This window comes from Leptopilina boulardi, unplaced genomic scaffold, assembly GCF_019393585.1.
Source record: "Leptopilina boulardi isolate dan_hultmark-lab unplaced genomic scaffold, ZJU_Lbou_2.1 LbouV2_371, whole genome shotgun sequence".
NCBI lineage: Eukaryota > Metazoa > Arthropoda > Insecta > Hymenoptera > Figitidae > Leptopilina > Leptopilina boulardi.
The window spans coordinates 1,640,855-1,667,996 of NW_026137942.1; the positions used below are offsets into that span (position 1 = coordinate 1,640,855).

The window sequence follows — 27,142 nt, forward strand, 5'->3', positions numbered from 1 at the left end:
AACAACACTTGCGTTAGAAAACGACAAAAAAGTGTTAGAAAATTTGACATTTTACATGTGATTTCACCCTAAGGAACCGCCCAATGTGAATAAAGCTTAATTTCCGCAGCGCTCATTCCGGTGCACTCCGGCACGTCGACAAAAGACAACACCGACAACACTACGACGTGGCCGTAGTTAAGCTGGGTTGTCATTATTTTAATCAAAGTTTAGGTTTTTAATAATTCAAAATAAGGTTATTTTCTCCCATCTGTCGATAAGGAAAATAAGAAAGTTATAAATTTCGTCCTTACAGTTATTTATAACTTTAGTCTCAATCTGTTTACATCTGTTTCTTTTTGAAACAACAATGGGACTTTGTAAATGTCCATGGAGAAGAGTAACTAACCAGTTTTGTTTTGAGCACAGAGTGAACGTCTGCGAAAACTGTATGGTTACAAACCATCCAAAGGTAATAACTTTCATTTATTTACATTCGTTATTTCATTGTTATTATTAAACTTTACAATCTGGTGGAATTTTAGATGCACTTTTGCAAATTACTATCTTTTGTAGTGTCAAATAATCCCACCAAATGTTTATAGAAATTTTTCAAAATTAACAAAAATATGTCAGTTTTCAAGTTTTTCGAAATATTTTAAATACATTACTTTTTTTATTTTAACTATCTTGTATTTAATAAGATACATAATGTAAATTAAAAACAACATTTTTCACTCAATCTGTAATTTTGGAAAGTTGTTTTAAAGTTTCCAAAATAATTTTTTAATTACTGATTATTTTTATTCTAAAAGTTAGAAAGTATATTAGAATTTTTTAAATATTTTTTGAAAAGGAAGTTAAAATTTATCAATTTTTAATTTTAAACTTAAATTTTTTAATTTACTCTCTAAATTTGAATTAGTAAACATTTTTACTAATTCAGATTTAGAGTGAAATAATTACAGTGGAATCTCAATTATCCGAACCATAAAAAATTTTATTCGAACTTTTTTTTTGCCTTTCCGAATCAGAAATTTTTTTTTTTCATTTTTAAAATTTCATCATTCAAATTTCGCTACAAAACGAATATAGATTTAATTAAAATTAAACCTAAAATTTTTCAATTTTTTTGAAAACACTATTATTAAAAAAATGTTAAAAATTAGATGTTGGAACTTACCAAAAACATAAATCACTTTATTCTGCACGCACGGACGAAAGAATTAAAAAAAAAAATAATTCTTTATGGATGATATATGATTTTGAAAGAATTTCAAAAATTTTTTTTTTATTTTCAACTTTTTTGTCGGTACTCCGAAAAATTTGAGTAATAATACCGACAAAACGAAGTAAAACACCTTCGTGAAATTGTAATAGAAGATAAAGAATATTATTAAAATGTATGTGAAGAACCTCAAATTTTTCGGAACGATGGCAAAAATGTTTATAAGTAAAAAAAATATTTTTTTTCAAAATCATATATTATCTAAAAAGAATAAATTTTTGTAATAATTCTTTCGTTCTTGCATGCAGAATAAATTGATTTATTTGCATGTAATTTTTTTTCAATAATAGCGTTCTTAAAAAAATTGAAAAATTTAAGGTTGCGAAATCACATCCATCGTGAATTCGTGAACCTCCTACTTTTAAAAATTCAGGAGCTGGATATTAAAACTCGCTCTCTGCTGAACTCCGTAGAGCCAGTCAAACGTTCAAAAAAATGATAAAAATTGAAATTCAAAATTTTGAATTTTGAAAAATACTACATTATAGGAAATTAAAAGGCGCAACTTTTTTCTCTTATAAATTTTTTAATAAAACGAATAGTTTAGTTTCTAGAGACCAAAAACTGAGAAATTTAAATTCTTAAATTTAATTAAGTTTTAAAACATAAATCATCATATCTCCGACAATTATTAATTAATTTGATTTAAATTTGATATGTAGACGTATTAGGGTTTACTGAAGGCGACAAAATAATAAAAAATTAAAAAATCATTAATTGTTAAAATTGTTTTTAATAAAAATTGAGACCAGTTGATAATAACGTTTTCTTACTTTCATCGACAAAATGTCTACGGGGAACTTTGTAGTTCAGAAAACTTCCAGTGAGACATTTGTTTATCACTATATAAGGAAATTTTCTGTAAAATATTAAATTAATTTATTGAAAAATTTTAAAGTTATTCAAGTTTTAAAAAAGCGCGGTTAGCACGCAAGTAAGTCCAACGCTACTCGCACAATCAGCTGTTGCAGTTTTTCACATTGAAATATAAATTTCTATATTATTATATTTTTCTATTCACAATTAACATTTGTTTACAATTAATATTACAATGTTTAATCCAATATTTCTAATGTTAGTTTATTAAACAGATAGGTATAATTTACAGATTTTTTGTCATTTTGAATAAATGGTAAAATATAGGTATATATGTATGTCTAAAATATTACACAAATCATATTTATTTTCCAAAGTTTATAAACCTGGTAAAACTCGTCCACGTAAAAAAACAAGTGCATATAAATTTTAAATAAATGAATATACACTTATTTTTTTACGTGGACGATTTTAGACTTACAATAAGTAAATATTAACTTATTCAGATTTAAAGAGTATAATTAAAACTTAAAAAAAAGAAAAAATTTTAAAGAACGATATTTTACCATTTATTAAAAATGTCAAAAAAAAACTGTAAATGTTAATTGTGAATAGAAAATAATAATAATATAGAAATTTATATTTCAATGTGAAAAACTGCAACAGCTGACTGTGCGAGTAGCGTTGGACTTACTTGCGCGCTAACCGCACTTTCTTAAAACTTCAATAAAGTTTTCAATGAATTGATTTAATATTTTACAGAAAACTTCCTTATATAGTGATAAACAAATGTCTCACTGGAAGTTGTGTGAACTACAAAGTTCCCCGTAGACATTTTGTCGATGAAAGTAAGAAAACGTTATTATCAACTGGTCTCAATTTTTATTAAAAACAATTTTAACAATTAATGATTTTTTAATTTTTTATTATTTTATCGCCTTCAGTAGACCCTAATACGTCTACATATCAAATTTGAATCAAATTCATTAATAATTGTCGGAGATATGATGATTTATGTTTTAAAACTTAATTAAATTTAACAATTTAAATTTCTCAGTTTTTGGTCTCTAAAAACTAAACTATTAAAAAATTTAAAAGAGAAAATAGATGCGCCTTTTAATTTCCTACAATGTAGTATTTTTCAAAATTCAAAATTTTGAATTTCAATTTTTATCATTTTTTCGAACGTTTGACTGGCTCTACGGAGTTCAGCCGAGCGGAGAGCGAGTTCTAATATCCAGCTTCTCAATTAATATTTTTAAAGAGAATAACATTTTTACTATAATATTATGGTTAATAAACTCAGAAAATCATCGAGTTTCACATATGAGCCATTCTCCGAAAAAAAAGCCACTTAAAAATTTTTGTTTGGCAATGATATATGTTACGGACAGCAGAAAAAATGGCGCTAATGTATGCAATAACGTGTTACATGGGGGAGGGGGGGGGGTCAAAATTAAAAAAAAAAACGTTACGTAATTTGTGAACGCTCCCTTATGCCCCCTTCATTTTTTTCAAAACTACCTCAAAATGTTCTTTGTTTCATCACCTTTTTACCCCCCAAAGACAATTATATATGTATATGTAAAAACTGAAATAAAAAGCATGATTTCAGGTCCGTGCAATGCGGGGTTTGCCATACTGGCAGGGGTCAAAATTTGTTGAAAAATAATTTTCAAACCGCTATAACTTTAAAATGAATGAATGAATTTTAAAACACTCAGAGAGTATTTTCTGCAGAATTTCCTAAACTTTTAAACTATGTACCTCAAAAATTAAAAAAAAAATATTTCATAGAAAAAATTAAAAATAAATTTTTTTAAAATTTTTAACCCCTTAGGGAGCGTTCAAAAATTACGTAACATTTTTTGGGGGGGGGTCAAGCACTTTGTTACGGACAGCAGAAAAAATGGCGCTAATGTATGCAATAACGTGTTACATGGGGGAGGGGGGGGGTCAAAATTAAAAAAAAACGTTACGTAATTTGTGAACGCTCCCTTATGCCCCCTTCATTTTTTTCAAAACTACCTCAAAATGTTCTTTGTTTCATCACCTTTTTACCCCCCAAAGGCAATTTAAGGACAGTTATATTTCTATGAGTTATAAATTAAAAACCAGCTCAGCGCAACGCTCTTAATCTGAGCAAATGCTTTGCTTACCTAAAATATGTCAATAGAAGAAGCAGGATACCTAGTGGTATCCTCTTTGGATATTTTAAAATTCATTCATTCATTTTAAAGCTATAGCGGTTTGAAAATTATTGTTCTAAAAAGTTTGACCCCTGCCAGTATGGCAACCCCGCATTACACGGACCTGAAATCATGTTTTTTATTTTAGTTTTTACATATACTAAAACATATATCATTGCAGAAAAAAAATTTTTTAAGTGGCTTTTTTTCAGAGAATGCCTCATATATTAAGAGTAGATTTTTCAAAAATTTGGTCGCAACCACTATTAGGCGAAAGACAGTGAACTGACCCAAATTATATTAATTTAATTTAAATAAATTTTAAATTTAATGAAAGAACATATCTTAATACTTTATCAATCTGAGCATAAACTTAAAAACGAAATATTTTTATCCTAAAGCATTTTCATAAACTTTCATTTATGAGTTTATAGGTATTTAAATTTTCTTTACTTATTGTTCGCAGTGCATAGTACAGTCTTATTTACAATGGCTGCAGGACAGCGATTGGACTCCTGTTTGCACATTATGTTCAGAAAACTTGAATGAAGGAGATTGTGTAAGATTAATTTGCTACCATGTCTATCATTGGAGATGTTTAGATAAATTTGCTAGAAACTTGCCAGCCACAACAGCACCTGCAGGATACACATGTCCTATTTGCCAATCGCGAATATTTCCACAATCTAATTTAGTATCTCCTGTTGCTGATGTACTTAGAGAAAAATTGGCTGGTGTCAACTGGGCAAGGGCAGGTCTTGGATTACCTTTAGTAAGTATTTTTTTTATTTTTAATTAATACCATCCTGATGAGGGGTCGTCCATAAATTACAAAACGCTTTTTTCGGAAATTGTTCACCTTCCTTCCATTTAGTCAGGGTAAATAATTTACAGACATTGTATATTTCGAAGCTGGGGTTCTTAAATTTAAAGTAAAGAACTTTAAAGGAATTATATTTTTTTGCAGTTAAGCGAAGACAGAGAACAGAAGCCAGTACAAGAACGCAAAGCATCAGTGGAAAACAGCGCTTTTAAAAATCACTCTTCTGTTGCGCCTCCTGCATCTCCTTCTACATCGTCAACAATAGCTACTTCCCGAACAAATAGTTTACTCAATTCCACAAATTCTCTGACCAATAACGTTCATGTAAATAATCAGAAGGTAGGACCACCTTACTCTGTGGTGAACATAGATGCGACTCTAACCAATCAAATACCAAGAAAAGTTTTTGAAGCATACGACGAACCAAAAGACGTGTCTTTCGATCACGATGAAAATAAATATCAACGAAAGTCGGCGATTGATTGGTTCTTACGATGGTGGAAATTAATTTCAAGATCTCCTGCACGTCGAAGGAACAATCCTGGAAGTTTATACAAAAGGTACGTGTTACTTGCCGTTGGTGGCTTCATCGCTTTCATCTTCATTGTAATTCTTTTTTCCTGGCTCGGAAAAATGGCAACTGATGGCGATCCTTCGTTCAATGTCTTTGAAAATCGACAAATCAATGTCCAGCATGACGATATTGCTAATTAAATTACAGTTGCACTGGTTGCAACTTTTCAAACAGATGTGATCAATATGTAAGTGTTAAATTGTTGCTTTTAAAACAGGTTTCACAAACTAGTTAACCGGGGATTATTTTGTCGGTTTTTAAAGTTTATGGGACTGACGACTCTTGACAGAAGAAAATAAGCGTAATCGACTTTCTATTTCGAATCTATTTTTTAAAAAAAATTTAATCATCTGGAATGATTCATTTCATTGGAGAGTTTTTTCAACAAGAGAAATGCAATAATTTATTCGATAATCTTTCTTAAAATCAAAAACACACAATGTGAAATGTAAAACGTAGTTTTAAAGAAGATGCACTCTAAAGCGAAGATTCGATGCATTGATTCAAATTTTGTACACATTCCATACACACGACATTGTTATATTCTCACGAAAGTCTTCCGAATTTGCATCTTCCTTAAAACATAAAATTTCTAAATATTCTACGAAAAGACGCTGACAAAGAACATATTTGATTTTAGTCACTATAATAACTTGGTGAAAGTTTTGGATAATAATAAATTAATGTGAAGACTTTATGACACTTACAATTAGACTAACTAAAGATTAAGGTAAATGCTCTGGTGATTACCATCGAAATACATTTCTAATTTTTAAATGAGTAATTAACAGTCTTAATGACAATTTTGACAAGTAAAACGAATTTTATAAAGTAATTGTTATCAATTTTTAAGGATATTGAATTAAATGTAATATTTATTCGTATCTTATGTTTAAAATATGCAAATTTGTCAGATATTTAATTAAAATAATATATTAATATTTAGATGTAAGAATAAAATAGAACGAAGAAAAAATGCAAAATTTATTCATTTTTTGGTAAATACAGATAAATTATTTGTTAATATATTTTTATCTTTATTCATTTCAGATTTGTATTTTTTAATCTTGTATTAATTAATTTACCTAATTGTAAAATAATTTATTGATTTGTTGGTATTTATCATTCAATTGCTTTAGCTATCGTCATTAAATATTTTATATTTTGCAGGTACTTTCACCTGACAAATACTAAAATATATTATCATGTAAATCCAGGGTGTCTAACGGTTAGGGAAGTTAGGGAATTTAAATGATCAGGGAAAAGTCAGGGAATCTTAAATTGTCGAATTTCTATTTAGAAAAATTGTATAAAGTGGATTTTATATTATACAAAATTTTCATATCGAAGAATTTACATTTAACTGAAATTCGATTTAAAAGAATTTCTATTTAGCAGAACTCTTATAAAGCATTTTTTCTAATACTTTTTTTAAATTTAAAATTTAAAATTAATATAATTTCAATTTGACGAAATTTATGTCTAGAAAAATTTATAAAAAAAGAACTATGTAGAATTTTTCATAAATGAGAATTCTGTTAAATAATAACTAGTTAGAATTAAAATTTTCTTTAATAAAAACTTTGTTAATTAAGAATTTTGTTCAATAGAAATTCTGTTAATTGTGGATTTATTCAATGACAATTCTGTTAAGTAAATATTTGGATAAATCAAAATTTACTAAAATAACAATTCTGTTAAAAAAAATTTTCTTTGTGCAATTTTTCTTTACATAAATTCCGTTGAATTGAAATTGTATTAATTTGAAATTCGATGTACTAGAAAATCTGCCTTATATAATTTTACTAAATAAAAATTTGATAATTTAATATTCGACGCCGTAAAAATTTTTTTTAAATTAAATGTTGAGAATATTTATACGTTCCCATTTAGTTTATTTATTTCACTTAAATATTTTATTTTTTTTATAAAACATTTATTTGGTTTAAATACATATGAAATTAGTGGATAATAGACGGGTAAATGATTTAATTGTATCAAAATAAATTTTATTTGATCAAAATAAAAAAATTTTAGTGTAATTTAGGTTAGGGAAAAGTCAGGGAATTTTTTTCCTAGCAATTGTTAGATACCCTGAAGTCAATAATTAAGTTACCGTTATTTCTAAATGCAAATCGTCATAATGAATAGAGGTTTTCAGTTTTTTATTTCCGTCAACTTAAACATTGGAAAATTCGTTTCCAGGATGTCCAGCGGTCAGGGAAAAGTCAGGAATGTTAGAAAATTTAATTATAAGTCAGGGAACTTTTTAAAAATTTGCCAAAAATGAATATTTTTATGAATATTTTAAATTTTTCAGTGCAAGACAAAGTTTATAATGATAATAAATAAAATGTTTTTTATTATCTTAAAAATACTATAATATTTGATAGTTTTCATTCTTTTAATATTAAATATTTCTTAGAAAGAAGTGGAAGAAGGTTAGGAAAAAGTCGGAATTTCAGGGAATTTTTTTTTGTATTTTTTGCTGGACACCCTGGTTTTATTGTGTGACCTGCACGAAACTATGAAGAATACATTGCATTATATTTAATGAAAATGAAAATATAAATTTTATTTTTTAACGTCAATTGCGTCAAACTGACAATCACTGGCGCATTTACCTTATCGAATTCAATCTGAAAGGCACTGACGTGAGTTTTTTTCTGGGTTTCTGTTAATAAGCCTTCTGAATTTCTTCAGACATACATTCATTTTTTACTCATTGAATTTATTTTACATATTCAAACGACAATGCTGAAATAACCATTCAAAAATTTTTAAAATCATTTTCAATTCTGCGTTAGTTACATGAAAACAAGCCACAAATTTTAGCCTGCTCGTTTAATTAGTGGGACAAAATGAAATATGAAAACTACACTATACCTTCCTACTTAATTTCTTTTTAGAAACTATTGAGTACAGATATATTTTCTAAATCACTTAGCGAGCAGGAAAAACTAAAAAAAAATAATTAACGTAGAGATAATAGATTCACAACAACGATTATTATTATTATTTATCATACTTTCTGTTTGATAACTAAAAAAAAATTTCTACTGACACAAATGATGTGCAGTTCTGTCCATATAATGTAAATATAGTTGAAAAATTATTATTGTAACTTAACTTTTCAACTGAAGCATTTTATTAATTGTTTGTTAATCGAGCTTCAATAGGAAGAAAGCATTATGATTTTGAATGATGTCACTTCCTTTGAGAGAAAAACATTTAATCGATTAATGTTAAACTCTAGTCAAATTAAAAATAAAAACAAATTATAATTTTTCTTTTTTAAATGAAAGCAGAAACTTTTTTTAATGACTTCCTAGAAATAAGAATTTATTGTATGGGAATGTCATCAAACAAAATCATAATAATTATGTATATTTCAATATCTTGTATAAAAATTATAAATTTGTAAAATATATTAATCATTCTATATAAAAATGAATTTTTAAAAATGTGATTCTTGTCATTAATTTATACATCTGTTTTTGTTGAGATACATTTGAAATTATTTTATGTACAGCGATTTTAAGAATGCTTGTAAGTTGTTCAGTGCTTTAAGCAGGTACTCATACTTTACATTATTTAAATTTTAAAATCCTGTTTCGTAGTTTGAATGAAAGATCATTGCTCGAAACAGAGAGAAAAAGGTTGTGAATTTTATCTGAACCTATACAAGTATTGTCCACTTGAAACTTAAATTTTCATATATGTAGTTATTTATACCCAGCTCTTGTTTTTTTACTCTATTCCTATTTAAGGGGGTTCACGCACTCGACTGACACAGAAACAAGATTATGTTTAAGAATATGTTTTGTTTCTTAAGAAGTAGAACATAGTATTTAGGATAATTTGTTGAAAAAAGGGTAAAAAAAATAGGACATATTTTAAATTATAATTTAAATAAGAAATTAAATTATTAAAACAAATTTTTTTATCACTCTATTTTTCTTTCTACTAGAGGAAGGTGAAAATTTTCGCTTGAAATTTTTTTTTGGCATATTTAAATGTTATTTGACCCAAAAGAGCTATAAAATTGAACTTTTTAGGGTTCCGTACAAGGTTCGGAACCCTATTAATATCGGTTTTTTGAAATGGTGTACCTAACGGTCACAAGAATTTATCTGGAGGGCTGAAATTTGGTACACTTATGTATTTTTACGTGAAAATTACAGGAACCGTTGTCAAGGAAAAATAAAAAATTTGGAAAAAAAGAGTTTAATCCCCCTAGTGCACACAATATTCAACCCAGAAAGTTCATATTTAGTATACGAATGTATTTTTGCATGAAAATTACAGGAAGAAAAAGCGATCATGATTGGTGTTGATCGTCAACTTTTTATCAAATTTTTCAAGAAAAAAAATGTATTTTTCCACCAAAAACAAAGAAAATTTTATCTAAAGTGATTAAAATTTATACATTTTCACGTATTTGTGTGTGTAGATTATAGAAATAATTTTACAAACACGATAAGAATATTTTCTTCTCACAATTTTTTTAAAGAAAATGTTTATTTTAATGAAAATAAAATCGGAACAATTTTGTAAAAAAATTTAAGAAAATTGTTCCTCTTCTTCTCACTTACATTATTTGACATACAAAACTTATATTTTTTAAACATTTGTTTTTATACCAAATAAGTTCACTTCGTGTACGCAGCCCTTGATCTCAGCGCGAGTATAACTCGCATTTGTCCGATTATATTTTTAAATTGTAAGTAAAGTCTAATTTAATTTTTTTGCGTTTTTAATAAAAAAAAACATCCTTTAACCATATCGTTCAAAAAATGTTTCCTCACCTATAAATATATTATTCTTTAAAGGTCCGAAATTGCGTATCTCGTCAGACTTTTGAGTAAAGTGGGTGTAAAGACCCAAAAAATCGTGTTTTCAGTATTCTGTTTCTTTTTAACCCGACATCCTACAGACTTCTATATACAGTTTAAATTAAAGCTTAAATTGTACTCTTTAAGACCCGTATAGGCCGTATACACAAGATAATTTTTTTTTTAAATTACTTGATATTTATTTTTTCTAAAAGTCAGTGAGCAGCGAAATTGAATAAAATTTGATCAATTTTAAAAATCTCTTTTGCCATTTTGAAATTTTTATTTTTCACAATTTTTTTTAACTAACTTACAAAATAAATTAATCCCTGTAAAAATAATCAGGGTCAGTTGGGGTAAATGAGGACAAGAGGTGTTGGAGCTTAATTTACAGTTTTAAAATTAAGTTCAACGTCAATATTTTAACTTCAAATCACCCGAGTCGAAATTTAGACTCTCTGTAAGTTCTCTAAAAATCTCCTTTTATCCTCCTTTTATTCTCTCCAACACTTTCATACCCTCTTTTTGACCTCGAATTTGCAAAAGTGGAAATATCTGCTATATTGGAGGCTGAAAGGAGGGTTTAAAGATGACTAGAGAGGCGTAAAAGAGGTTAAAAAAAAACAAAAAAAACGAAAAAATAAAATTAAAAAAATGTAAAAAATGGATTTTTTTTCTTATGGACATTATTTATTGACCCTATTGAAGATATATTTATTGGTCTTTGTCGTTATACTATAAAACTTTTAGGAGGAATAAAACTTCGAAAAATTCAAATTAAGAAAAAATGCCAAGACCTCTTTTCAACCTCTAAACATGCAGATTTGGAAATAAGCGCATGATTTCAGGCTGAAAAGAGGCTGAGAAAATCGAGGGTGAAAAGAGGGAAAAATTTCGACTCGGGCACCTACAAGAGGTTCTGAGTATTGCCAAGCTTTTATCTTATCAGTATTTTATCTCGCATTTCAAAGAAAACAGACTTAAAAATCATACAACATTTTTTTCTTATTCCTTATGACTCCTGTAACACAGATTCACTTGAATTTTTGATTTTTGTCAATTTAGTTAATTATAACAAGCTGTCCCCGTTTACGCTAAGAATCTAAAAATTCGAGGTAAATATTATTAACCAAATTGACAAAAATAAAAAATTTAAGTGAATTTCTGTTATAGGAATCATAAGGAATAGAAAAAAAATTTTTTATGATTTTTAAGGCTGTTTTTTTTCAAATGCGAGACAAAATACTGAAAAAAAATAAAAGACATAAACAAAGCAAATTTAATCAATTGAGGGCCTCCATGCAATAAGGGGACGAGCGCGCCAGTAGAAGTCCCCACGGACGGCGCGCGGCCGGCTGCGCAAGGAGACAACGAAAATCACGTTCGTCCCCTTATTGCATGGAGGCCCTCAATTTATAAGAAAATTTTTAAGTTCGTCGGCCATATTAAAATTTTTTATCAAGTTTTTTCATCTCTTAATACATTAATATACTTAAAGAAACTTTTTTTAAAACCTTTCTTTGAAACTATGCTGTCCTCATTTACCCCAAATTTTAGGAAATTTTATAAATCTTGGGGTAAAATGGGAACAGTCAGTTTCATGCGTTTAAAGCTTATTTAATTTTTTTTCTGCTGCATAAAATTAATCCTGGGAACGTAAATAACAACTTAAAAATAATAACCCTGCGAATATTACCTTTGAAAGGAAGGAACTTACGTAATTTGTGAAAAATAGGGATTTTGTCCCCATTTACCCCAACTGACCCTGTATTTTAAGAAACACATCATAAGCAACCTCAGATTAAATTTTTGAGCAAAAATATTTAATACTGGCTGTACCTTTGACGTTTTAATACGTCGGGTCCAGAAGACCCGTTGTGCCATTTACGTTCGAACGCGGAATTGGGCCAGTTAAGGGTTAAGATATTTTGTGGGAAATAATTATTACTTGTATTTTTAACCTACTCGTATTTTCAATTTAACTCTTTATTTTTTGTTCAAAAATCTATACTTATTTACCGACCATTCATCAATAAACAATTATTTCAATAACAGTACGAAAATATTTTTCAATATTAATGTTTATTTACATTCTGTAATTTTTTTTATATTAATAATACATTTAAAAATAATTAATTAAAGAGATGAAACAAAAAAGTTATAAAAAATGATCTGTGCAATGAAATTTCTAAATATTAATTTTTTATATGAAATTTAAAGAAGTGAAATAAAATAAAAGTTAAGAAAGAATAATGCAAACACTTTTTTAGTTGGAAATAAAAAATTATAAAAATATTTTTAAAATTATTTTGATAAAAATAATTTTGAATACTCTAGAATAGAATAGAATAGAATACATGTTAAACTATATAACTTTTATTTTAAATCTTACTTTTACAAAACTCAATTTAATAATAAAGCCGCTGCGTAAGTGTTTTTTCCTCTCTAGAGATAGTCTAAAAACTTCGAGTTACAACCTGCTTCGCGCGCACAATAACACGAGTGTTTTGAGCATGTGAGGTAAAATAATTATTTTCAATCGCCTTTGTACCCAATGACAAACATTTTTTAATTAAAAATTTTAAATATTTAGGTACAAAATTAAACTTAAATTCCATGTAGGATCTGTAGATGAATGTTTTAAAATATATTATAGAATGAACGCAGTTTATAAAATGTAAAAACTACAGATAGCACAAATATTTGCAATTTTGCTGCAAACTTATGGCAAATACGCTTTTTCAACTTTGCAGTGTAAATTTACTCCAAAATTTCTAAATAAGATTTCAGCTAATTTTCAATAATAATTTGCTGAAAAATTACACGGAAAATTTTCTTAAATTTTAAGATGGAATTTATCGGAAAATAAAATTTTTAAGTTTTTTTACACTGAAAAAAAAATTTATTTGATTCAAATAATTGATTATTTGTCTATTATCGAATAAAATAAACTGAATTTGAACCAATAATTTTTGTATTTAACATAAATATTATTTCAATTGACTCAAATAATAATTATTTGATACAAATCAATATTTATTTGATAATAGTCAAGTAACTAATTATTTGAATCAAATAAATTTTCTTCTTAGTGTAAAAGGGGTTGTGCACATAGTAATAGCCACACAGCTTGGGTGAGGGGGAGGATCGAGCTCGATCGTTAGGTAACACTTTTTTGAATGTCGTTTTATTTATTAATTTGTATACAGTAAAACCTCGTTAACACGAACCCTTATAACAAGAATTTCACTTTAGCACGAACAAAAGTTTCGGTCCCTTAAAAATAACATGAGAAATATGTTAACGGATAACACGAATTTCGTTATAACGAGAACAAATTCTCTAGTCCCTTCGAATTCGTGTTAACGAGGTTTTACTGTATTAGACTTATAATCATATAAATACAGTAAAACCTCGTTAACACGAATTCGAAGGGACTAGAGAATTTGTTCTCGTTATAACGAAATTCGTGTTATCCGTTAACATATTTCTCATGTTATTTTTAAGGGACCGAAACTTTTGTTCGTGCTAAAGTGAAATTCTTGTTGTAAGGGTTCGTGTTAACGAGGTTTTACTGTCCCTAGTGAAAAAAAACACGTATAATTATACGTATTATTATACGTATTATTATACGTGTTTTTTTTCAATAGGGGTATTACATTAAAAAAATTTAAGTGTGTGACGTGACTTTATAGGGATAGGGGGGGTTCAAGGTTTGCGACGAAGTGTGATATGGTGAGGGGAGGAGGTATAAATTGTTCAAAAATAGAGTGATTGTATGTGTACGAGCCCACAATTATTTTGTTAATTTTTTAGAAATTTAAAATTTAGAATAAAAATAATGAAATCACAGAAAAAGATGTGAGAAATAATAATACAAAATTTTTAAAGAACGCTTTAAAAATTTATTTTGAAATTTTTAATTAATTTTTTTTTATTATAATTAAATTATAATTATCATATTAAATAGGGGTGAGTTGGGTAGCCCTGGAGATTTTAGTTATTTGGTTAATAAATTTTGTAAATGTTTTTTGAAAATTAATTAATTTGGTTTATGCTAAAGACAAGGTTTCTGTTTATAACTGTTAAAATGAATTCAATTAGAAAATAAATAATAAATAAATAATTTTTTAATATAAAGACAAAAATTATGGCTTTAACAATCAGTAAATTCTAATTTATATGAAATAAATTTTAAAACTGTATCAAATGGTGACAAAAAGTCAAAATATAATATAATTTATAATTTTTGTATGACGTTCTGTGCGTGGTATATTTTTTAAATTTTCTTGACTTTAAGGTTTAATCTTCAGAATAAAAGTTTTTATAAAATGTACATAAATAAAAAAATGTATCAACACATTAAAAATATAAGTTGCATTGAATAATATACCATATGTAATTAATTTCACTGATAAAAAGCAGTATTGTATGTAAAATAAAGAATGTCCGCGGCTACCTGCTATCCGGGGTTATCCGACTCTCCCCTAAAATTCTAAAAAAATTGACAAATTAACTTTTAGGAAAACTGAAAAATTTTATTTTCCGAACAGTTGCTATTTGGGAAATTGACATAAATTTAACATTTTAAATAAAAAATTGTACTCCAGGATATTTTAAAAAGCTTGTTTGTTAAATATTTTTTTAATTTTATTTAAATTTAATTTTATGTTTACTTAAACGAAATTTGGAAAAATTTAGCTCTTGAGAAAATTATGCAGATTCCCGAATCAACTGAGGTAGCATGGTAGGGGGCTTACAAGATGTGAGGCGAATGTGTCTTCAGTCTTCAACTTCCTCAGGTAGGACTTGCACGCAAAATAGTTTTGAACCGGTTTCTTAGTTTTCGACTGTCGTTTGCTTCTATGCACTTTCATATATTATCAAGATGACAGTAAAGTTTTCTAATTACACCATGAATCTCATCGAAAAACTAGAATATGTAGTTAAAAAGTATTTAAAAATTTTCATTATCAGTTTAATTGCCTTATCAACAATTATTATATTTTACAATGCGGGATACAAGTGTTTAGCTATTGTACTATTCTTATTCATGTTTGGTAAATATAACACATATATTTATTTATTATAATAAATTTTTCAGTAATTTATAATCTACTTAAGTTAAAACAAAAGTGCGTATAGGATGAAATTCTTTTGCGCTGTCTCAGCAATTCAAGCATCGGATACAATTTCAGAGATTATTTAAGTACTATATTTGAAATGAAACAGTATATACTTTGAGATAATTCAAATTATAAAATAGCCTATTAACTAAAAAACAGAGACTAAAAACATATATTACATTTTTTCAAATAATTATTGTTCTACAGTATAAAGCGTTTAAAAAGTAAAATAAAATATATAACAATTTTTTTTATCCCTAAATTTTCTTAATAAATTGAAAGATTTTAAAGAACAAAAGTCTTCTTAAGATTTACACATTTTAAATATACTATAAATGTAAAAAGTAATAAAACTTTAATTCTTTAAATCTTTTACCCTAGATCATTTACTTGCTTAAACTCCGTTCATCTTGAAATTAATAGTAACAGTAATTATTTGTAAACATTTTCTTATGAATCAGTAGGGGCGCGCATGAATTTCTTATAAAAATCATTAATTCGAATTTTTATTCTAAAGTATTTTACTTATTAAAAATAATATTTTTTAGACGAATTTAAAATTTTTAAATTAAACATTGACAGATTTTCTTTTTATAGGAATTTTTATATAATAAAAATTTAGCTACCAAATTTTTTGTTTGCTGCCGAATTTTCATTTGTACGAAATTACAAATGGTCGAACAAACAATCGACGGAAAGATTTCGGCGCAATTTTTAAAATTGACCAATTAAAAATAATTAAGAAAATAGTGATTGGTGAATTTTTTAAATTGAGCTGAAATCTTTCTGTTGATAGTTTGTTCGGCCATTTGTAATTAAGGACAAATGAAAATTCAGCGTCTTAAAAATTCTATCAATTATAAATTGGAACAAATTAAAATTCGACGAATTTGGAATTATTTTTAATAAAATACTTTAAAATAAAAATTTTTAATAATGATTTTTATGGGAAATTCATGCGCCCCGATCAGTAATATAAAATAAATTACACAGCCCCACAAAAAAAAAAAGTGTCATGTACTTTTGACCAGAATACCCTAACCCTATGTATTTTGACGCGCTGAACACGAATCCGAAGTCCGTTTTGCTCCATCACGTCAGGATTTTTTTCTAACCTCAAAAAACATGTCGGATTTTGAGAAGTAGGCGATTTTTTTAAAAATTGATGTATTAACTTCAAACTTGGTATCTGGGGGTTTTTTGTGTCGCTGATTACGAATCTGAAGTTAGATTTTCAAAATCAAAAATGGCGGATCCAATATGGCGGACGAATTTTGAAAAAATTTTAAGATTTACTTCAAACTTGGTATCTAGGGGTTTTTTGGGTCGCTGATTACGAATCTGATGTCAGTTTTCAAAAATTGATAATGGCGTATCTAATGTGGCCGATAGAAGTCCATGTTGGATATGCCATTTTGAATTTTTGAAATCTGACATCAGATTCGTAATCAGTGACCCAAAAAACCCCCAGATACACTATTGCACATTAATTTTTGAAAAATTTCGTAAAATAATGTCCCCCTACCAAAAAAAATTCAAGGGGTATTTCCCCCCATAAATCAGCTTTTGGGGAAAAACAAAACATACGTGTCAAATTGTTTTCAAAAAACTACAAAACTGCCAAGTTTCAGAAAAATCGGCGTATGGCACTTCCCTAGTGTTACTTGTCAGCAACTTAGAAAACCTGTAGATACCAAATTTCATAATAATCTGACAGTTTTTTAAAAATAATTCCTTAATATTGAATCAGACATATCGAATTTCGGAAATCTGACATCAGATTCGTAATCAGCGACCGAAAAAACCCCTAGATACCAAGTTTGAAGTAAATCTTAAAATTTTTTCAAAATTCGTCCGCCATATTGGATCCGCCATTTTTGATTTTGAAAATCTAACTTCAGATTCGTAATCAGCAAAACAAAAAACCCCCAGATACCAAGTTTGAAGTTAATACATCAATTTTTAAAAAAATCGCCTACTTCTCAAAATTGGACATGTTTTTTGAGGTTAGAAAAAAATCCTGACGTGATGGAGCAAAACGGACTTCGGATTCGTGCTCAGCGCGTCAAAATACATAGGGTTAGGGTATTCCGGTCAAAAGTACATGACACTTTTTTTTTTTGTGGGGCTGTGATTATTTATTCCTCCTTTTTTCTTTCATTTTGATTATTATGAAATGCTGAAGTTTTTATAGTTTTTACAATTTATATTTATTAATATAATAATAATAATAATAGGTTGGGTTACACTTTTTCTAAAAAGTAATTTCTAAATTTTTTTTTGTAAATTTTTTTTTCTCACAGTTTAATTTCTAAAATTGTTTTTTCTAACAAATTTCAATTTCTAAGTTGTTTTTTTTCTAACAAAGTCTACTAAAATTTATAATAACAGAAATAAATTGATATTGCAGTTCAGCTTAAAATGAAATATAAATCGTTTTTTGTTATTCACCAGCAACTTCGGAGAAGTCTTATCAGTTGTTTAGTATAAACTAAAAATTCGTTGTGTCATTTTAATTAAAAAAATTTTTAAATTAACAATTAAAATTAACATAGACTTCATACTATTGTGTCTCGATATAATGATTATGTTGCAGATGATATTCTATGTTATCTTAGAAGTGTTGGCCAAAACATAAATTTTTAATAGAAACATTTCAAAAATAAATTATTACTTTTAGAAAAATTTAAAAATATTTTTTAAAAATTGAACTTTGTTAAAAAAACTTTTTTTAGAAATCAAAACTTGTTAGAAAAATTTTTTTAGAAGACTGATTTCATTAGAAATTGTTTTTTTTTGTGTAAAAAAAAGGATCAGAAAATATTTATTTAGAAAAAGAAACCACCTAATATACAATTTTTTGAGAGAGAATCCGATCAAATAACCGATTATAATTTTCTGACGCTCGAATTAGTTGGCTCCTGAGTGGAAAAAATTATTATTTTCTATTTTATTGCGCATTTTTTTCTGTTTTTTTAAAATAAAAATTTAATGATTTTGTTGACTTCAACTCGCGATAAATAAGAAAATTTTTGATATTTTTTAATCAAATAAAAATGAAAATACGCCTTATTTTATTGTTCAATTGATAGTTTAAACAAAAATTAATTTTAATAATAAACAAAAAAGTTAACAATTTTTTTCTGAACCAATGCAAAATTTGTGGGTTTCAATCTTCCAGCGCTTCGTTTATCTGAAAAATTTTCACCAACAATAAACTTCCAGTGAGAAAGTTGTTCATTAGGACCTAAAAAAGTTTTCTGAAAAGTATGAATGCATCACAATAATTATTATTCAAAATCTTCAAGATATATTAATTATTTGAAGTGGGTAGCGGACGACCGTTTTGTGGTAAGAGTGAGGTTAAGTCAATCGTTCAATAACTCCTCAATTTTTTACCCAATAATAACTTTATTTTTAAGTATATAATTTTAAAACAAAATCAGAATGCACTTAAAAAGTAAATTATTTGCAGTTATATTGATTTTTTGTTCAAAATATTTGCATACATTTGCTTGTATTATAAATGGTGCGTCTCTTTGTTTTGGTTTTTACTGTCCCTACCGGAAGGGTGGTACTGGATTGGTACTGGGAAATTGGAACCTCGATTGGAACTGAGATCTCAGTACCAACTCAGTACTAATTTGGTGCATTTTGCTACTGAAATGGAACTAGGAAATTTACCTGCGAAAAGGGTCGAGTTACCGTTAATACCCTCATAAAAGTGAAAAGCGACTAGCTTTTTCAATATGTTTAAACTAAAACTTTATATTTATTTCAATATTATATTTGTTTTTCATGGATTTATATTATTTTCATACATTATTATGCATATGATATTTCCTTTATCAGCTAAATTCAATAATGATGTCCATTATTTTATCAAACTTAAGGTATACGAGATAAATTATAACTTTTTTAAATGTAATTATTTTTTGATAAATTTTAGATATTCATAATCTGGAAATATTAACGAATCTCAATATATATTTTTTAAAGTTGAGTTATTAAAATTACAAATTTTTTAAGCAATAAAACTCGGGTTAAAATTTTAATCCTTCAACAGAGGACCTAGGGATCTATTGTTCAAGGAGGGATTGCAATATAATTTCCAAACTTAACAGAAATTTTCTACAAACTATTATGTTTTTTTTGCTGTTTTACACGTATATCGTAAGAGACAGTTTGTTGATCTTATATACCTTTAAAACTATTGTTAAAGTACTTTAAAAATGTCTTCTTATGGGTTATCAGGTAGTGGTACTGAAGTGGAACTCAAGCCAAGTCTAATTCAGTACCATTCCAGTACCACTCTTTCGGTAGGGTTCTAATTTTTCCCACTGTTTACATACTTCCCACGAGAGCGCTTGTGTTCCATTACGTATTTTCATGACACTAAGCGGTTACCAAAATTTGGCCCACTTTCAATGTACGTCGTTCGGTCTCCTTATACCACTCCATGGGTTTTTCTTACCTGCACTATAAAAAATCTTTTTGGAGATTGTACATTCACAATTTGTATTTGTGTTAAAATTTGTAAAATTACTATACTCAATAAGGTTATGTTACTACATTAAAAGAAGCACTTTTACAATTTTCTGTAAATTTACTACTTTCAAAGTGGGTAATAGGTGACGGATGCAACAACTAATTATGTTTCACCTATTACCCACTTTGAAAGTAGTAAATTTACAGAAAATTGTAAAAGTGCTTCTTTTAATGTAGTAACATAACCTTATTGAATATAGTAATTTTACAAATTTTAACACAAATACAAATTGTGAATGTACAATTTCCAAAAAGATTTTTTACAGTCTGTGAAACTGTAACGAGTGACTTAACCTCACTCTTACGTCATGCGAGCGAAACGGTCCGACGGTCGTCCGCTAGCGACTTAGGTCCTAATTAACAACTTTCTCACAGTAAGTTTATTGTCGGTGAAAAAAACCCACAAATTTTGCATTTGTTCAGAAAAAAATTGTTAACTTTTTTGTTTATTATTAAAATTAATTTTTGTTTACACTATCAATCGTACAATAAAATAATACGTATTTTCATGTTAGTTTGATTAAAAAATATCAAAAATTGTCTTATTTATCGCGAGTTGAAGTAAAAAAAATCATTAAATTTTTAGTTTAAAAAAAACAGTTTTTTAAGAATATTACAAAAACTATAATGTATGGGAATTTTTGTCAAAGAGAAGAAAATGAGCAATAAAATTCTCTATCGGAATATGTTTACAAAAAACTAAAATTGAAACAAATCATTTTTACTACTCAGGGGCCTACTAATTCAAGCGTCAGAAAATTATAATCGGTTCTTTGATCAGGACCCTCAATTGATCCATGCTTTAAGCTATGGACGTTCACGAGGATTATCACAATTTTTTATTAATCGAACAAAAAATATTTTACTTATAGGAGCAGCCATTTTTTATCAAAAAATATATGAAAAAAATGTGGTTCAACTTAATATGGCTGTTGTTATAATTGGATGTGACTCTGGATTAGGATATAGTCTGGCAGTTTATTGTCGTTCTCTTGGATTTGCTGTTATTGCAAGTGTTCTTGATATTGATGGACCCAATGTAAACGAATTGCTTGAACTTGGTGTTTACATTTATAAATTAGATATTACTATTAAAGAGAGTATTCAAAATTTTGGAGTTGATATACGAGAATGTTTAAAAAACAATAAATTAGGTAAGTGTTTATTTATTTTTTTATATTTAATATTTAAATGGTACGTGATGGTGTTCGAAAAAAGGCACTATAATGAAATTGTTAAATAAATTTTTAATCAATCAAACTTATCTGAGATTCAAACAAATTCAAACAAATGAATATTCTAGGTCGGTAATCCTGGAAGTACCACTTCCACAAAAAAAGTTTTTATATATGCCAACATTTAGGGCTCAATTAGGGCTAATTTAGTACCACATGCAAAAATTTAGGGTCCTTTACCTATTTAAAATAACCCTTGGTACTGATAGCTTGACGTCAAGCTGGAAGTACCACACTATAGAACCTAAATATTTTTTGCAACACTAAACTCAAAAGTTAAATTTTACACACCGAAAAGTGTGTGTAAAGAAGCTCTTTTTAAAACGGTGTGTAAAGTGATTCACTTTACGCACTGAAATTTACTTTACGCACCGAAATTTATCTCACATAATATAAGAATTGTTTTAGACTCATATGTCATATAGGAATTAAGAGCTAATTGAGGGTTCTTCAATAGCAGTAAATTAACTTTTTAAAAGTGCACCCCCAACCACCCCAGCCAAGTAACTGATAGATAGTTAAAACTCAATATTTTCAAAAACAAACACATACGCATTTAAAGCTAATTTAGGGCTCTAAAAAATAATTAAATTGGTTATTCAAAAATGATACACCAACTTCCGCGGAGTAGTTCAAACTCAATTTTTTGAAGAAACAAATACTTAGGAATTTAGGGCTCTTAAATAGCACTGAATAAAATTGTTCAAAAATTATCTTCTAGTTTTAAAATTATTCCTTAAAAAAATTAAGTTTGAACTACTCCGCGGTAGTTTTGGAAGTTTGCTTCATTTTTGAACACCCAATGTAGTTCCACTTATGGGCCCTAAATAAGCCCTAAATTCTTAAGTATTTGTTTCTTAAAAAAATTAATTTTGAACTACTCCGCGGTAATTTTTTGAAGTTGGTGCATCATTTTTGAACACCCAATGTAGTTATATTTAAGAGCCCTAAATTAGCACTAAATTCCTAAATATTTGTTTTTTGAAAAAATTAAGTTTGAACTACTCCACGGTAGTTTTGGAAGTTGGTGTATCATTTTTGAATAACCAATTTAATTATTTTTTAGAGCCCTAAATTAGCCTTAAATGCGTATGTGTTTGAAAATATTGAGTTTTACCTAATGGAGGGTAAATTTTGTGGTTGACTATCTATCAGTTACTTGGCTGGGGTGGTTGGGGGTGCATTTTTAAAAAGTCAATTTTGTGCTACATATTGAAGAACCCTAATTTAGCTCTTAATTCCTATATGATTATTGTTTGATTAAATCGAGTTAAAATAATTGGGGATTTTTTTTGTGTTTAGGGGTGGATTTCTAAATTTTAAATAGTCCCAGTTGAAAGCCCTAAATGAGCCCTAAATTCCTATGGAAGAAATTTTGAAAAATATTTAGGTTCTGTAGTGTGGTACTTCCAGCTTGACGTCAAGCTAGCAGTACCAAGGGTTTTTTTAAATAGGTAAAGGGCCCTAAATTTTTGCATGTGGTACACTCACAAGTAACACTACCCAAGTGTAAAACTGGGATCGACTTTTGCTTTGGACCATTTTGTAGAGAATCGAAAAATATTTGATACGTATTTTTTTATTTTGGCAGACATGCAATTTTATGGGTTGAAAATGGGGGTTAAAAATAAAAAAAACCCTCAAATGTGTGTAAAGTTTTAATTTAGATAAATTTTTTTAAATTCAGTCGATTCGCTTGAAACTCGTTACTCGGGGGTTTTCGGGGTTGCTGAAAACGAATATGAAGTCCGATTTGCACAATTCAGAATGGCGGATCCAATATGGCGCATGATTTTTTTTTAAATTCACGTGTATGTTTAAATTTTCTCGCTCTCTGCCGAACCCAGGAATAACCAACTTGGAGGTGGCGAGTGTATATTCCCTTTTTTTATTTTTTTTTTAATTTAAAAAATTGTTTTTTGTTTTTTTTACTTTTTTTAGTTTTTTTAATTTAAAAATTTTGTTTGTTCTTTTTATTTTTATGAAATTAATTTATGTATGACATTACAATTAATTTGTAGAGAGACTTTTGATTCTTAAATCACTGCTTATAATTTTGACAATAATGAGGAGAACTTTCGTACTTTGGATCGAAATAGTCTTTGAAGCACATGAATTTCGTACACCATGCACATCTAAAAAACGAAATGTTATCACAATAATGACAAACAGTTTCAGAGCTTTTAAAGCAAAAAGAGACTGGTGTCTCACATTTAGGCGGTCTTACATCAGTATAACCACTTTTATACCAAGCATATTTAAAAAGATCAATAAATCTTGGTGATGAGAACTGATATGTGTTAGGGACTGCAATTTTAAGATATTATTTCTTAAATTCAGATTAACGTCATAGTCAAACAGTATTACGGAGTCGGAGAAATGCTTAACAAAGTTTTTCCAAGGTCTAAATCCATAAACATCGAGGGGTTGTATTTGACCTGTTGTTCCTGCAGGTATTGTGGATATTTCCACTTCTTTACCATTTGTATTCACTTTTTCCAAATTTTTTTTTATTTGTCCCGTCCATGAATATAATAAAAGTACTGATTTTTCATCAGCAGCGGGTAAGTAAACTTCTTTAAACCATTGACCTGATAGTTGGGATGTTAGATAGATAGATTTTTTTTAACCAGAGGTCTGAAGTCTCCACCTTTTTCTTGTAAAACAATAAATAAAGGGCTTTTCAGCCATCCACTAGCTGTGACAGTAGGTTGAATGGTGTAACTGTGAGTTAGAGAATTTAAAGATTGTGCAATGCATTCAATCTTAACATCTCCTTTAAAAGATAATGTTCTCCCACTGTGTGTTTCTAAATTGAAACCAGATTGGTTTGAATTAAAAACATTATCAGTTCCAGCTAACAAAATTTCTTGTTTTACACTGCTAACAAATTGATCTGCTTACTTCTTCAATTCGTCAATATTTGTCAACTGTTTTGTAGTAACGAATTTATTTATTTTTCGCCACACAATTTTGTGCGTTGTTTTAAAATTGTAAATCCATTTTGTGGAAGCTGTGAACAGTTTACTTGATAAATTAAATTCTGACCTTGCTTTTAAAGCCCATCTTCTAATGTCTGCATCATGAATTGGCAATGATTTTTCATGAGCCTTTTGAAACTCATTCAGGACGTAATCGCATATTTTTGACATTTTGATGATTCGGTTGCCACCTTCTTTAACTTCCTTTTCCCATCTATAAAGCATTGAAATTTGTTTTAGTTTTTTAAATTGATTTTGAACAGTTTTTAATTTCATTTTTCCCTGTTTAACAGGATTCCAGTACTAAACAGCTCTTTGTTTATATTCAAAATCTATACTTACCTTTAGTTTTTTATTATTCTCATTGACAATTACCTCCAAGTCATTTTCAAAGTCTTCATCAACTGTCTTTGCATCAGGTATCATGCTCTCGTCTTCGTAAGACAATGTTGTAGAAGTTTCAAAACGCAGTGTAGCGTTTGCTGTATCTCTTAGAACATTGTCTAATTGTTCTGCAAAGATTTTTTCTTCATCAGTTATAATAGACTCAAAGTCAGGTAGATTACCATCAAAACGTTCTTGTAATAAATGCATAATATTTTTAGGATTTATCATTTTTATTACGCAGATGTAGATTAAAAACCTATCAAAATCTATATAAAGTCCTAGAAAGGACTGATTGTATTTTTCCATTTCTGTTACAATGCTTCTCTAAAAATTTGTAAAAAATAAAATTACATACAAAACCATACTATCGAACGTGAACAAAACTTTACAAACCATATGTTTTTTATAATTTATGACTATTAATATGGGAATCGTTTTTGGTTAATAATAATTATTATATCATCATGTTGGAATTTTATGAGTAATTTTTCGGTGCATAAGCAGTATTGTCCATGGGGTATTTAATCAGTCTTGAATTTAATTTTGCAAACGATTCAAATGCCAAACAGTGTAAAGAGAGAAATTTGCACATTTTCAATGCTGTGATTTATTTCTTGAATTTTCTTTAAAAGACTGTTTATTCGAAACTGCAGCTCTTCTCTCTTTACACTGCTTGGCATTTGAATCGTTTGCACAATTTAATTCATGACTGATTAAAAACCCCATATACAATACTGCTTATATACCGAAAAATTACTTATTAAATTCCAACATGATGAGATAATAATCAAGATTCGCGGTAGAGAATCGACGCCAAATAAAAAAAAAGAAATTTTCCGCGAATATATTTTCTCAAAATATTGTCATTTTTCTACCAAAATTGGATATCTCGAAAAGTTCTTTACCGATTTTGTTCAAACCTTTTTTTCCGGGTAAAAAATGTAAAAAAAATAATTTCTGTGGTAAAAATGAGAGAAATCCCAAAAAATTATGAAAATTAGGCTCAAAAAACTGAAAAATTTATGATTTTTTGATTTTTAGCCACGCCTGGAGTCTATACAGTTTAACGGATTCGCATGAAACTTACAAATAATATTAATTAGGTTATAATCTCGATATACATTTCAGGAAATTTTAAAACACTCAAAAAATTTAACAATTTTTAATTAATATATGCTTTTAATTTAGAAATGGTAAGAAATTTTCTTTATTCTTCAAAACTAATTGATACAAAACTAACCCTCAAAACATAACTTTCTGATATTTTTTCAGATAATTAAAATAAAGTTTTTATCCTTCTTGAAATCTTCTTGTAGTCTGTATCCAATCAACGGACAATGTTTGTATGATTTTCAAATTATAATTTATCCCCTGAAGAGGAACTATAATGTTCGAAACAAGTTGGGAACTGTAAAAAATATATGTATATCTGAAAACCGTATTTAGGCCTTTTCATTATAAAAATTATTAATTTAATACGGTCAATACCAAAAAAACAAATTAAAAGGTAATATTTGCGGGTTCCCTAGCGGATTTGATTTACCTAAATTCGACCCAGCTGGGGCGAATCTAAGTCGACTTTAGGTAATTATCAAAAAAAAGCTTTAAATTGATGAAAATTTATAAAAATTAGTATTGTGAGGTTAAACGAACATTTATAGAGTTAATTTTTGTAAGAATTTTAATTATTAACGTGATAAATAATAAATAATCACTTGATATGTGCAAGTGGTAACTGTAGATTTTAACTCGTTGTCAGTTTTCATAATATTTTCAAGAAATTAGTGTAAAATGTGTGAAAAAATAATTTATATTTAATAGAAATTGCAAATTTTATTAAATTATTTTATTATTTATCGAGCACAGTTTAAAATAATTGCAATTTAATTTTAAAAAAAAGTTTTCTTAAAAGTGATAAGAACTCTACTATACCGGCAGCAAGAGGATATTTTCAGGTAAGTAAAGTTATTGTAGCGTGTAGTTTTGTTGTGACTAAAAGATGTCGTTTTAGTTTCTATAGTGATCAGACAGGAACATCGAATCTCATGAATCTTCATGAATATTTGATCATGAGATTCGATGTTCCTGTCTGATCACTATAGAAACTAAAGCGTCATCTTTTAGTCACAACAAATCTACACGCTACAATAACTTTACTTACCTGAATATATCCTCTTGCTGTCGGTATAGTAGAGTTCTTATAAGTAAATAATTTAATAAAATTTGCAATTTCTATTAAATATAAATTATATTTTCACACATTTTACACTAATTTCTTGAAAATATTATGAAAACTGACAACGAGTTAAAATCTACAGTTACCACTTGCACATATCAAGTGATTATTTATTATTTATCACG

General features: G+C 27.8%; 2 protein-coding genes across 5 annotated transcripts in view; both read left to right on the forward strand.

The window, feature by feature from the left end:
* The first annotated feature begins 115 nt into the window (after positions 1-115).
* On the forward strand, positions 116-9,133 carry LOC127287498 (zinc finger protein-like 1 homolog). Its single transcript, XM_051314477.1, has 3 exons — positions 116-451; positions 4,739-5,044; positions 5,240-9,133. Exons 1-3 carry the CDS (start codon positions 350-352, stop codon positions 5,807-5,809), a joined length of 978 nt encoding a protein of 325 aa, XP_051170434.1. The 5' UTR covers positions 116-349; the 3' UTR covers positions 5,810-9,133.
* Positions 9,134-15,106: 5,973 nt separating this feature from the next.
* Positions 15,107-27,142, forward strand: part of LOC127287493 (estradiol 17-beta-dehydrogenase 2) — a 158,883-nt gene continuing 146,847 nt past the window's right edge. For 3 of the 4 annotated variants that reach the window (XM_051314464.1, XM_051314462.1, XM_051314463.1), the window contains exons 1-2: positions 15,107-15,564; positions 21,051-21,332. In XM_051314464.1, coding sequence (XP_051170421.1) covers positions 15,393-15,564; positions 21,051-21,332 — 454 coding nt within the window. In that variant the 5' untranslated portion in view covers positions 15,107-15,392. The remainder of the gene's footprint in view (positions 15,565-21,050; positions 21,333-27,142) is intronic. The other variant, XM_051314461.1, reaches the window with a different exon arrangement.